Genomic DNA, 13633 nt, shown 5'->3' on the forward strand with positions numbered 1-13633 from the left:
CCACAGTTCATGACATTCAGTACAGTGTCTCCAGTCTTTATTATGTGTATTACATGTGGTCAGTGTGAATTTGCTCTAAATTATAACGACAACAGGGCACCAGTGGCGGACCTGCGAGTTTTGATGTTCTCGAGTGAATGCCAGTTAAGCTGCATGGTGCTAGGCTGATAGCACAGGTTCTCACTGAAGGATATTGGGCCTCTGTGCCATACTCAGTGTGTTTTTGACAGTTTGCTTAGAAAAATACATCTTAGTACCCTGCTAGAGGTCATTTTGTAGGACTCTGGCAGTTCTCCTCCTGTTCCCCCTCACCCAAAGGAACAGATACCAGTCCTGCTGCTGGGTTGCTGTGCTTATTCAGCCCTGAGCTGTCCTTGTGAAGTGGCCCATTTCCAGCTATGTCCTCCACACTCTTCAGACTATGATGGGAAACAACAAACTTTCCTATGGTGGTACAGATGGCTGTGTCATCCTAAAGGAGCTGGACTACCTGTGTAACTTGAATAGGCTGCAGAAACAAGACAATACCTACAGGACACTGACAAAAAGCAAAATTAGACCAAAATCAGTGAGGACACTGGTCAGATCACCTGTTAAACCATTTATTTTCTGGGGAGTTGGTTTGTTGTTGTTTTTCCAGAGGACCTGTTGTGACTTTCTTTTGGTGAAATTGATTCACAGTGGTTTTTACTCTCTGGACAGACTTATATGGCTGAAATGTAACTGAATTTGTGTTATACTGTGAAAATGACGCGTTCCCTTATTTTTTTCAGCAGTGCATATTCTTTCTAGGTAGCTGAATGTGAACGATGAAATGTGCTTTTCAACAGAGATATACAATTTTTTAAAAAGGTTTTCTTTGGATCCCTGTGACACAGACTGAACAACAGAAAATGGATAGTTACAGTAGATGTTACAGTCTATCAGTTTATGTATTCATTTTAGTTTTTTGGGTATAACATGGATGCTATGAACAAAGGGCAAAATTTAGGAAGTTTAGATTACATGTTACAATAGAAGCTTAATTCTCTGTGAAGGTTTTGTTCACAGCCTCAATAAACATATTCTTGCTGTGTTGGACAGGTTGACAAACTGAATGTGACCACCTTTATTCCCGCTTTTAAAAATAATTTTGTTGATTAGTTTAATTAATTATTAATTAATGATTTTTGTTTTAAAGCTTGCTTGGTTGGAGACCTTTCTTTATGGAAAAAGAAATGAGGCGCATAGTAGAAAAGGATCCTTGGGGATTTTGTGACAGAATTTATTGGTGTGGTTGGTCAAGTAAAATGATTTTTAATTTGGTGAGTGATTTTAAATATGGAGAAAAAAAAAGAAACAAAAACTTGTGATGGGTATCCTGCAGAGCTCAAAAAAATTAAAAACAAAAGGATATCCAAGGAGATGAGAGATGAGTGGAGGAGGTGGTTGATCTCTCTCAGAAAACTTCTGGTGACAGCTACTTTGCCTTGGAGTTGTTATGTGACAGCTAAAAAGCGTGCTATAGTGCCATATTTGCAGTGAAGAGGAATCACAACAGCATATTTTATTGGACTGTTTCAGAGTTCAGGATAACAATGTGGGACTTTGGTGTAAGATTCCACCTGAATTATAAATCTCTAATTTATGGTTTGTTGGATAACAATTTGCCAGCATCTTTTCAATTGATAATGTGTGTTGTATGCTTTAAATTAAAGAAAACTACACAAGCCATTGGATTAAATCAGGTCTTTTATGACAGTGCTATGGTAATTAAACAGATTCTTGGTGAAAGGAAAATCTTTAGACCATAAAGATGGATGAAATGCCCTGTGGATATTTGTCATTTAGGAATCCAGCTGAGTGGAATGGTCTTGTGTGGTAAATGACATTATGTTTTATTCTGGTTGTTGTATATGGTTTATTTTAAGGAAAATGCCCCAGTAAAGGGAGCTGCCGAAAAAAGTAAAAGAAGAAAAGCATTATTTGTCGTCACATACACGTTATAAGCAACAGTCATTGGTTATTTCAGCCATGACCTCAGCGGAGGGTGGCGGTAATGAGTCACAACGGTGTTTGCTAGCACTCTGAGACGATACAAAGAAGGAGACGGAACGGAAATTACGGCAGCTCCTTTCCCGAGGAAGCTAGATAAACAAACAAAAGCAAGACATTATAATACATATATTTAAACATCTCGTGCGATTTTGACCACTTTTTACGTATAGATATGCTAACCACAAATTAACCGAACCGCAGAATAAGCTAGAGAAGGGCTAGCATCCCGGGACGTTTTAATGATTTCTAGCATCCTGCTAGCTGAACGAACTGGCAGGCTACGCAGCTAAGGTGTTAGCTCGACATGTTTATTTTAGCGCTTGGGCGAAGGAGCGTGACATGATGGCGTAAAACTTGCAGTTATTACCAAATAGTCACACTTCCCACCTAAAGGTAAGCTTTGCAGTTCCAATGACTTACTTACTATGTGAATAAAAAAAAAGGTAAAGACATAAAGTGTATTTTAGCGTGACACAAGTTTGTGTGTGTAAGCAATACACAGTTACATAAAACGTGTGTTAACGACTACCGTTATCTTTAACCACGGGAACGCTGCTTTCCTTAATGACACCTGACTGGTTCGTGTTTTTAACATGTTTGGGGGAATGTCCTGCTAATAAACACAGAAATATCCACTGTTTTTTAAACATCAGAGCCACACTCACGCTTTTTTTTACTTTCTCTTCTAAATCTTGAAAGGCTGTGAGAAACTGATAACGTTTGCCTCGAGTTTCAACCGGAACTGCACTCCGTTAAAATCTCCACACCGTCACCATGGCGTGGGCTCTGAAACTGCCTCTCACGGATGAAGTGATTGAGTCCGGACTGGTCCAGGACTTTGATGCCAGTCTGTCCGGCATTGGCCAGGAACTCGGTGCGGGGGCGTACAGTATGAGGTACAGTATGAGTTTTGGACGGGTAAGGCCTTTTACTGAATGCAGCCAGTGCTACATTTATAATGGGCCATATGGTAATTTATTAGATTAAACAGTGTTGAACAGTGTTTTGGTTTCTTTATTTTTTTAAAGATGTAAGCTATCTTGTAGTTTGTCTTCAGACAGCTGCTCATGTCAAATTCATTTGGACATTTTGCGTAATTTAAAGATGAGTGATTAGGTGCATCCATTATGTGCAGTGTTTCCCATTTTCTGACTGCTACGTGGGCAGTTTGAGTGGCAAAATCTCTTCATGCTGGCAGACGTGCGAATTAAATGCCATGTGCAGATAAAGTGAAAAGCCAAAACATTACTTGGAGAATATTAGCTGGAGTCTAATAGTCTTTGAAGAAAATAGTTCCCTGGGGCATTTGATCTATCTTATCACTCTGTAGCATATCCTGAATTCATTAGTGTAATTATCTGCAGACACTTCTGTGCTTTTTCATTTGCTGTAGCTCATCTAAAAGTTTAAAGAAAATATTTTTTGCTGATTGAAGTACTTTGCACCAACCCCCATCTGTTTTTGTATGCTTTTCTGGCTCATTAAAACTGTTGAAAGTGGTGGCTTGTTTCAGAAATTCTTGTGTGGAGAGGAACAGTGACATGTAGACTGGATACCTTGGTATTTGGTAGTGTTGCCTCCATTGTAGTTACTGAGCTGTGAAGCTAGAGAACACCATAATTCTCCAGCCAGTTTTAAGTGTTGTCTAGTAATGACAGGGAGACCTTTTGTATCATGAGGCTGAAGGTCGTATCGAATCAGTAAGTATAAGTGTTTAGACTGGTTTTCTGTAAAATCTTTGAAAGAAGCCCTGTTTGAATAAAAGATGTTCTGTATTGCATAATGAAGTGATAAGAATTTGGCGGCTTACCGAGTTTGTTTTTCTTTTGTCTCTGCAGCGATGTACTTGCCCTTCCCATTTTCAAACAGGAGGAGTCCAACCTCCCACCGGACAGTGACAACAAGATCCTACCCTTTCAGTATGTTCTGTGTGCACCTACCTCGCCAGCCGTTAAACTGCATGATGAAACACTCACCTACCTCAACCAAGGTCAGCATCAGGATCCCAGCTGCTGTGTACTTTTCAACTTTGTGCAAATTTAATGATATCTAAGAGTTCAAAGTCAAAAGCTGCTGAGAGAAAATTCAGCTGCCTACATATATATTTATTTTTTATGTGGACTTGTCATTGCAGGGCAATCCTATGAAATTAGAATGCTTGACAATCGGAAAATTGGGGAACTTCCAGAAATCACTGGCAAAATGGTGAAGGTAAGAAAATCTTTAAAAATATATTTGCATAATCCAGCAGCTGCTAGTGTAAACCTGTATAAATATTATTGGAAAAGCTCCAGCCAATGGCTCATCTTGCATCCAGCCATGCTTCACAAAATCCCAGGGGGCTGCGAGTAGAATGGAATAAGTAACTCCAGGGTTAGATGAAATTAATGGATGATTCATTTTTGTGTGATTACATTTCTTATATTCAGTGTAATATGAATTTTAATCAACTTTTACTTTGAAGGTTTCTTCAGTGTGTCAGAAGCATCTCTTCAGTGGTGTAAAATACAGATTGTGTGTGTCTCAGCCAACTTCTCAGCCAGTTGTCTGTAGTCTCAAAAGTCTCAAAGACATTTTCTTAGCATTAAAACTATACCTAGAGATTAAAAACAGTCTAACAGCTAAGATCTGTTTTATTGTTTATTGCTGAAGTGTTTATGGGGAATGAAATGGCCACTAGGGAAAGGTTTTGGGACAAAGACCACATCTGGATGAATCTCCTTCACACCAGCCTTTTGTAAATTGCTTAGAATCTTATATTGTGTAGTAGTTAGGCAAGCTAATCACATCGCTTTATTGCAAGGCTGAACTAAGCCCTTGTGCTGGGGTACCAGGGTAACGATAGTGTATGTTCTCTTTAATCCTTCAGTAAAAATTACTTTCTCTGAATTTCAGAGCATAATTCGTGTGGTGTTTCATGACCGACGACTTCAATACACAGAGCACCAGCAGCTGGAAGGCTGGCGCTGGAACAGGCCAGGGGATCGCATTCTCGACCTGGGTGAGCATTAAAAATATTTTTAAAAAGCTAACAGAAAGATCAGGTATTTATTATACTGAATTTGTGCTTTGCAAGGTGGTTGCTGTGTAGCCCTGTATGTGTGCTAACAATGAAATAGTTTTTGCAGAAAGTAAATTCAGGATACCAACTGTTAACCAAAACCGGAAATTCATACTCATGGTTGCAATAACGAGAAGATGGTGTATATCAAAAGCATCTTTGATAACTGCTTGTTTTGCTTTGATCCATTGCAGATATCCCGATGTCAGTGGGGATAATTGACCCCAGGGCTAACCCCACTCAGCTTAACACGGTGGAGTTCCTTTGGGACCCATCAAAACGAACCTCAGTTTTTATCCAGGTAGCTTGATGGGCAACACATAGTAATGATTGTGTCATTAATTCTTATTCTCTGTATTATTAAATTAAAATGAACAATAGTGATATGAGGCAGTTTAGAGTGCTTTGGCGTGACGGAGATGAGCCTATTTACATTTGGTTTACTCATTTATTGCACAAGTAAACTGAATGTCAGTCTGCACTTACTAATGTTACACTTTTGGCATGATTTGTTGATATTACAGTTAGGTCATCAGTCTTGTGTAGATTTTGTTTTCATATTCCTTTCCTTTTTAGGTTCACTGCATTAGCACAGAATTCACCATGCGGAAGCATGGCGGAGAAAAGGGCGTGCCTTTCCGCATCCAGATTGACACGTTTAAGGAGAACGAGAATGGAGAGTACACAGAACATCTTCACTCTGCCTCCTGTCAGGTCAAAGTCTTCAAGGTCAGAGGAATGACATGGAAAAAGAGAAAATCTGAAATAAAATCTATAATGCACCCCAGTGCAAATGTTGTATTTGGTCCCTGTGGTAGTACTGTCCATATTCACCATCTTTATTTCCTCCACTTGACGTGTTCTAGCCTAAAGGTGCAGACAGAAAGCAGAAGACAGACAGGGAGAAGATGGAGAAGAGGGCGCCACAGGAAAAGGAAAAGTACCAGCCTTCCTATGAAACCACAATCCTGACAGAGGTAAGCATATAAGAGCTCAAAGCAGTAATCACTGCTTGGATAAAAGTAGTTTAAAGGAAATCAAAATGAATTTTAACTTAATCTAATTAACTAGACTGCTGATGTTAGCCTACTGTCAAACTATATTATGTACTTATTTTAAAAAAAGTAACAAAACATTTTTTCTAAGCATAACCAGAGAATGTTTTTGTGATAAATCGGTTATCAAAAGAAATAACTCTTAGTTTGTTTTTTTTCTTGAAGTGACTAATGAGCTTGTCATTTTAACCTCAGATTTTAAAAAGTATTTACTAGGAAATAACAGGTGATTTGACACTTGCGGAAGAGACGCAGACACAGCGAGACACAAAGGATGTGGAATCATCCATCTTTTAAATCCATTTTCCTAAGCACTTAAGGAGTTTGGCTCAAATTCAGTTTAATTGAAACCTAAGATCAAATCTACTGGCAGCAAAAATACTGGTGATGTATGTAGACGCTACAGTAACACAAATGTTGGGTCTTTTATAGTGCTCTCCCTGGCCTGAGGTCACATATGTCAACAACTCCCCTTCTCCTGGCTTCAATAGCACCCACAACAGCTTTCCAGTGGCTGAAGGGTATGCTGCCTGGATTACTTTAAAAATCACTATGAAATCCATGTAGTGGCCTTATTTGTTTAGTAAGGGCAACACATGAGGTCTACGTTTTTCTTAATGTGGAGTTTGTTTTTATTGCTTCTTTCTAACTGATAAATTTTTCATCCTTTGTAGAAACGGGTCACCAAACCACCAGCCTGAGCCTGTTGTTCAGGTGGCAGATGTAAGTTCATTTTTAGTTTGTGGATTTATTTGGATTTATTTTACCGGCTGCTTACCTCCCGCCACACCAAGCAACTGCATTTTAATAAGCTCAAATGCAAAGCTGACATCTGGGTGTTAAACTTCTGCCTGGGATGAGATTCATTAGCAAGTATAAAATATGACTCAGTGTGTAACTAGAAAGCATTTGATATATATCTGATTTGAGTCATATATATGTCAGATTCAGATATGATGTAGCTCATCGTGCTTATATCTAAATAGTTTTTGAAATGAGTTTTACCTGTCTCTAAAATCCTGCCTTTTAAGGTAAAATCCAGCAGCTCTTGATAATCTTCATTGATGTGTGTTTACAATTTTAATATTTTTTATGTTTTACAAATTGACTTGATGGGGTAACCATGGTGACACGGTCTCTGACACGGTTGCTTATGTCAGAGTATTTTGATGAATTCTTTTTTCTTTTTCAGAATTTGTTACCAACAGCAACACCACAGGATGCACAACAGTGGCTTCATAGAAACCGCTTCTCCCCTTTCTGTCGACTCTTCACTAACTTCTCAGGTAATATGGTTACCTCTTTGGCCATATCATAAGATAAAAGGCTGCACTTTAATGTGAAACTAGAAAGATATTTTCTGGAAATGTACTCATTTATTTAAGTAGCACCTTGTTATATCCAGAGGTTATTCAGAGTGCTTTACTGAAGGAGACATGAGAATTAAAATCAGGTAAAAGATGACAAGACAAATTTGAATCATAATTCGTTGATTTAAAAACGAATTATGTAAAAGCAACCGTGTGTTTGTAGAGACTGAGAATAGGATCTGCTTTTGTGTACCAGGGGTAGACCTGTTGAAGCTGACCAGGGAGGATGTTATTCAGATCTGTGGGCCAGCTGATGGTATAAGACTCTTCAATGCACTTAAAGGACGGTGGGTTATATTAAATTTTCCTACCTTCTTAGGATATATAATTTACCTAATTTATAAAAAAAAAAGAGTATGAATGTTTTTAGGCATCTGCATTTTAGTTGTTTCTCTCTTTGAATTCAGGGTGGTACGTCCAAGACTCACCATCTATGTTTGCCAGGAATCTCAGCAGGCACGGGAACAGCATCCGAAACATGAAAATGGAGATGCTGCTGCCAGCGCTTTCTTTGGTCAGTGTATGTTCATTTAATTTATGTTAATTTAATCATTATCTTTGTTGACGTCCAAACGTTTTTTTTAATCTAATGAATTTCCCTTTGGGGTTAATAAAGTTTTTCTTATTCTCTTTTTTTAATTTTTATTTTGAGGGGCCTCAGTCACACTAGAGTAAAGCTAGGATTGCAACCTCCTTGTAAACAGGAAAAACTGGTGGTTGGCGAGTGATTGCATTAAAAAAATTTTTTATGTCTGGGACTGTTGCAAGTAGTTGTCACAACCAACTGTTGACCACTTTAATTCAAGGCAAATGGAAATGTTGCCAGGTGGGAGGAGGCCTTCTTCCAAACCATCTTTGTCGGACTCATACTAACTGGAGAGTCTCTAAAGATTGGCAAGGATGTGCAAAAAATTGTTGTCTAAATTTTAAATGCAGACAGAATGCTAACACAGTGATCTCAAACCTGGTCTGTCTGTTCAAAATGACCATTTCCATAAGCAGGCTGATAACAAGTTGATTGCACGTGGTGACAAAACTTTTGGTCATGTCTGTCCAGTGTTATTCTAGTCTACTGTAGTGACTGTAGCCTAATATTAAGGATCTAAACCATTCACAGGTGCCCAGCCAGGAAATAGCCCCGCACTATTATTCTTCTGAAGGCTAAGCAACAATTATGATTTAGTTTCGCTATAATTGAGTATGCCTAATATCTAGTGAGCGTCCTTTGTTGTTTAGCTTGTGTTAACCTTTCTGTTTCTCTCTCTGCAGTATATCACGCCATTTACCTGGAGGAACTCACGGTTACAGAACTGACAGAGAAAATTGCTCATCTGTTCAGCATCTCACCTAGGCAGATCAATCAGATCTTTAAACAAGGCCCTACTGGCATCCATGTGCTGGTTAGTGATGAGGTAAGGCAATCCCCCTCTTATGATCTTACTGTGAGTTGAAGATTTGCACTTTTTGAATCAGTAGAGACTTGCTGTTATTATATATGAATTCAAGCACAGGGTTTCCCCAGGAAAACTGGTAGATCTTGCGCCTGGGGTGGGTTGGGTGGATTGATTTGGTAAAATTAAATGTTGCGCTGGATCCATGTAGCTAACTCTGATGTTAATTGCTAATAGTGCAGTTGCACAGACAGAATAGTGGAGCTATGTAAATGTACCTATATTCACAGGAGAGAGGAACAGGAGGATGCAGGAGTTTTCCTGCATGAAAATATATATGCACACACCATTAGGAGAGCAACAAATCACATTTAGTCTGCCTTAATTAGTGGATCGTAGAGCTGGGCGATAGAACGATAACGATATGTATCGCGATATAACTTTTACTCGATAGAGAAATTAAGCTATCGCGATAGACTTCGCCGCTCTTGTCCTCTTAAAATAAAATAAAAATAAAAAAAAAAGGTCAGCCAATCCAAACTAAGTAGCGCAGAGCCGAACCAATCACAGCCGCAGCGTCACGTCGCGTGACTTGTTACGTACAGCACAAGTGCCAAGCCGCACGTGTGTTTGTTTGGGAAGCAGGCAGTGGGTAATAATAATAATAATAATAATAATGGATTGGATTTATATAGCGCTTTTCAAGGCACCCAAAGCGCTTTACAATGCCACTATTCATTCACTCTCACATTCATACACTGGTGGAGGCAAGCTACGGTTGTAGCCACAGCTGCCCTGGGTGATGGAGCCAGCGTGTAATGGAGGAAATGAGTGTGCCGACTAGAAAAATCTACCGAGCGTGACCGAAGAGAAAACAGATGACGGTTCCAATGCCGGAGAGATTGTCGAAGGGAAGAGCCATAGAAGTTCCGTAGTGTGAAGGTATTTCGGCTATTTCAAGTCTGACAAAAAACAGAGTAGCGTGCACTGTACATTGTGCCGAAAGCAAGTCTGGGAATACAATAAACTGGTGCATGCGTCACACTGTGCGCCACGTTATTGTTTCGGTGAAATGAATTTCTACAATACTGTTACTGTTAATTCTACTCTCTGCAGTGTTTAAATGCTTACATATACACACAGTTACTGTCCGTCCACACATACGACTCGGGTCTGCTTCTATGCCCCAGCTTTGTTTACTTTTTCCCACCGAGGCTTCTAGACTTCTGATTGGCCAACATTTCTGCACGGTTAGGAATCTAGCGCCACCTGCTGCTTTGGCATGTTCATAGCAGCGTTTTCCTTCATTTCTGCCTTTATGTGTGTACGGGATTATTTTTTAAAACGAAAACGGAAAATCTCAGTTTTCAAAAACACCCGTGTACGTGTGGACGTAGCCTCAGTCTCTGACTGGAAGCGCTAATTCGTCATTCGGCTGTTGTCAGACTAAAGTAACTGTTAAAACTGTTTGAAAAGCTCAGCTATACAACAAGGAGAGATTGAGAATTTCCTTTTAGTTCTCAGTTTATTTGATACTGACAAAAGTTAGTTTTGTCTGTTCTTCTGTAAAACAAAATAAGATTTATTTTTAGAATTAATATTTTGTTTCTAAGTGGAATTGACAATTTAGTCTGTTTTTGTTTGTTCTGTTTTGAAACTTAAACGCTTTAGCGGCTGCCTTTTGTGTAGTTTGCAATATTTGCCTTTATTTATCTGAAAAAGTCTCATGTTCCTTAAGTACATCTACCCTGTTGAACTTATTATGGGAAATAAATATTTAAATAAAAACAAGCTGCTGATTATTTCACATTTTACTTGTGAGCAACGGCACATTTAAATCTTACAAATATAGTTATTTGGCTTATATCGTGATAGATATCGTTATCGCCTGAAATGAAAAAAACATATCGTGATATGAAAAAATCTCATATCGCCCAGCTCTAGTGGATCGATATCAACAGGACAGGCAAATGTTTTTAAAAAAGTAGAAAAGAACCAGAAGATAATAACACGACTTGTTAACTTCTTTAAAGTTTTTGTTCTCATACTTTTATACAGTTTTTTGTTTTTTGTTTTTTAATGCTGCCTGGCTCAAACGACAGTCATTTGTGAGTTTCAACATGGGGTTATTTACCCCATGTTAGAAGACATCCTGTTATTATGGAAATTTGTTAGGAAATGTTGGATCACGTTATTGGCAAACAAAGAAAACAACCAAGGATACTGCTTAAACTACTAAAAGTGGGTTAAAACCTGTGCAACGCTTTGTTAAAAACTGGAAGGATAGTGGTGAACCACCATCTTGGAGAAAGAAGTGTGGTTGGAATAAATCCTGAATGTTTGAAGATCAATGGGGGGAAAAACAGCAGTGGAATAGACAGCTATGTTTTAATAGTGAAAGTAAAAGCATTTTCCCACAATGCAAAGAGAACTCAAGGAGTTATAACTGAACAGCTGTGTAGCCTTAAAATAACTACTCAGTAGTAATGCTAATTAGTAGGGCTGCAACTAAAGATTATTTTGGTAGTTGACTAATCTGCCAATTTCTTTAATTAGTCAATTAGCCAATGATTATAACTCTTATCTCCACTAAACTAAACTAAAATTGGCTTCAGTCTATATGTTCAAATAAAGCTTCGAATTAAATTAAAAAGTTTGTTTTCCAGTCCAAAAAAACAGTTTCCCAAGTTTACAGATGATTCGGTTCATGAATTCATGATTGCAGTGGACATGATCTGGAGTGAGGCTTGCTCTTGTTTTTGAGATGATGATCTCAGCTGCAGCTGATACCATGCGGCCATTTGAGAGGTGCACGAGCCTCTTTTAAGGACAAACTCGTCTATACGCCTGTGCTTAATACTAGTAAAACAGAATTAGAAAAGACTGTTATGTCATAGTTTCTCAGATGGTGTAGTACTCAATGCCAATGAACCTGGTAGGAAGACATGTGGATGAAGTGATGCACCGATCAAGACTAGTGCCTACATTACAAGCTTGTGGATTTGGGATTTAGGTCCAGAGTCAGCTGACTACCTGAATCTATTGAATGACTAAATTTGTTTTCATCAGCAGATTTTGTTTTTTCATCTCTCTGATAGTACAGCATATTCTGAGATGACAATGCCAGTATTCATGAGGCTCAAATTGTGAAAGAGTGGTTCAGGCAGCGTGACACATCATTTTCACACTCATCCACATCTTAACCCGAGTGAGAATCTTTGGGATATGCTGGGGAAGACTTCACACAGCGGTCCGACTCTCTCATCATCCATACAAGTTAAAAAAATGAATCCAACTCAGGACAAAACTAAATGTTGCATTACTTAACCCGATCGAAATGATACCACAGTAAATATGTGTCGTTATAAAAGCTAAAAGTTGCCCAATTCATTTTTAGACTATGACTTTTTCCCCCCTTTTGTTGAGGGAGCCAGGCAGTACATATGTAAAAACAGCCAATTGAAACAGTTGGCTAACGACTTGTCAGTTGTAGCTTTTTGTATGTCTTAAAAGATTTTCAAAGAAAGACAGAAATATGGTCAACTTACGGTCTCAAGAGCTTACACAAGCATAAACCTGCAAACGATATTGTTGTTTTCCCACCTGCATAATCATTTCCTCTCCTCTCAACAGATGATTCAGAATTTCCAAGATGAAGTTTGTTTTGTTTTGGACACAATGAAAGGTATGACTATGGCAGCAAAAAATGATAGTGTGGTAGTGGTAGTGTAACGGTATTTAGCGTTATAGTCTTGCTGCAAGTTTATCTTAGTATGTTTCCCTGATATTTTTTATTTTTATTTTGATTCCTATTCCTTTCTTTTTCAGATGACACAAGTGACGGCTACCATATAATCTTAAAGTGAATCCCAGGCAGGAGAGTTGTCGAGTCCTTCTCTCTTGTTTAGTCCTGGTTCAGTCAGCCCCTCTAGAGCTCTAGAGCTTTGTACTTTTTGCTGTTCCTTTATGGAGATGCACCCCCCCCCCCCCCCCCCAAAAAAAAAAAAAACCAAACAAACAACAACCCCAAAACAAAAACCTTGTGAGGCAGCTAGGAGGAGGATGCGACTGAAGCAGTTGCCCCTCTTTTAACTTTACCTTATCGTCTGACTTTTGAGGGAGTGACTCTGATTCCACAGTGAAGTCTTACCCTGCCGTTTGCTCACTTAAATGGTTGCATTTCCCTCTGTTGGTTACATCTCAAGAAGGAGGTTAATGGCACTACATCTGCTGTTGTTTGTTACCTGACCATCTGGCGTGCCAAGACTCTTTGCTTCGAGTTCAGCCGTTTGTTCTCTCTTTAAAAAAAACAAAAGAAATGATGACTGTTAAGATGACAGTACTTGACTTTCAGCCTGCAATTCAGCATGAGTCCTCCTCTTCATGCGCGGTTGCCTTATCGAATCCAAGCCAGTCTGCAAGAAACACAACCACTCAGTTGAATCATAGTACAACAGGTATTAAAATTAACAACTGGACAATTAAGGGAAACCGTTAGAATCCAGCTGCCCTTCCAAATATCCGAGGTTCCTTTGAAAGCTAACAATGTCTGCCTGTTACTTCTGTGGAAAAAAAGGCTACTAAACACTGTTAGATTGTCACAGTTTGTTTAGAATGCTTACTGGCACATGTGATTGTTACTTAATCGTCTTAAAAGATGATAAGCACTGTCTGTGTTAGTGATCTCCGTGGTAACACCAGCAAATTGTCTCCATCTGC

At 38.9% G+C, this 13633-nt stretch overlaps 1 protein-coding gene across 2 annotated transcripts; it reads left to right on the plus strand.

Moving 5' to 3' along the window:
* Positions 1 to 2076: 2076 nt before the first annotated feature.
* On the plus strand, positions 2077 to 12902 carry tfcp2 (transcription factor CP2). Of its 2 annotated transcripts, none has more exons than XM_085392936.1 (16): positions 2077 to 2430; positions 2737 to 2933; positions 3876 to 4027; positions 4172 to 4248; positions 4933 to 5038; positions 5293 to 5399; positions 5675 to 5827; positions 5965 to 6075; positions 6586 to 6674; positions 6828 to 6876; positions 7346 to 7439; positions 7720 to 7810; positions 7931 to 8043; positions 8793 to 8935; positions 12548 to 12599; positions 12743 to 12902. In XM_085392936.1, the coding sequence occupies exons 2-16, from the start codon at positions 2812 to 2814 to the stop codon at positions 12778 to 12780; spliced, it is 1497 nt and encodes a 498-aa protein (XP_085249062.1). In that variant the 5' UTR covers positions 2077 to 2430; positions 2737 to 2811; the 3' UTR covers positions 12781 to 12902. The 2 variants fall into 2 exon arrangements, with proteins under 2 accessions (XP_085249062.1, XP_085249063.1); XM_085392937.1 differs by having other exon boundaries at positions 7931 to 8037.
* Positions 12903 to 13633: the final 731 nt, after the last annotated feature.

The sequence above is a fragment of the Rhamphochromis longiceps genome, linkage group LG20 (assembly GCF_057381845.1).
Source record: "Rhamphochromis longiceps isolate RC_006_pf linkage group LG20, R_longiceps_female_GT1.1, whole genome shotgun sequence".
Taxonomy (NCBI): Eukaryota; Metazoa; Chordata; class Actinopteri; order Cichliformes; family Cichlidae; genus Rhamphochromis; species Rhamphochromis longiceps.

Excerpts from the sequence above, each read along its gene's own strand:
- tfcp2 (XM_085392936.1), top strand. The coding sequence starts at position 2,812 with ATGGCGTGGGCTCTGAAACTGCCTCTCACGGATGAAGTGATTGAGTCC. Across the intron at positions 2,934-3,875 it reads GCGGGGGCGTACAGTATGAG|CGATGTACTTGCCCTTCCCA; the intron begins GTACAGTATGAG and ends TTGTCTCTGCAG. Across the intron at positions 4,249-4,932 it reads TCACTGGCAAAATGGTGAAG|AGCATAATTCGTGTGGTGTT; the intron begins GTAAGAAAATCT and ends TCTGAATTTCAG.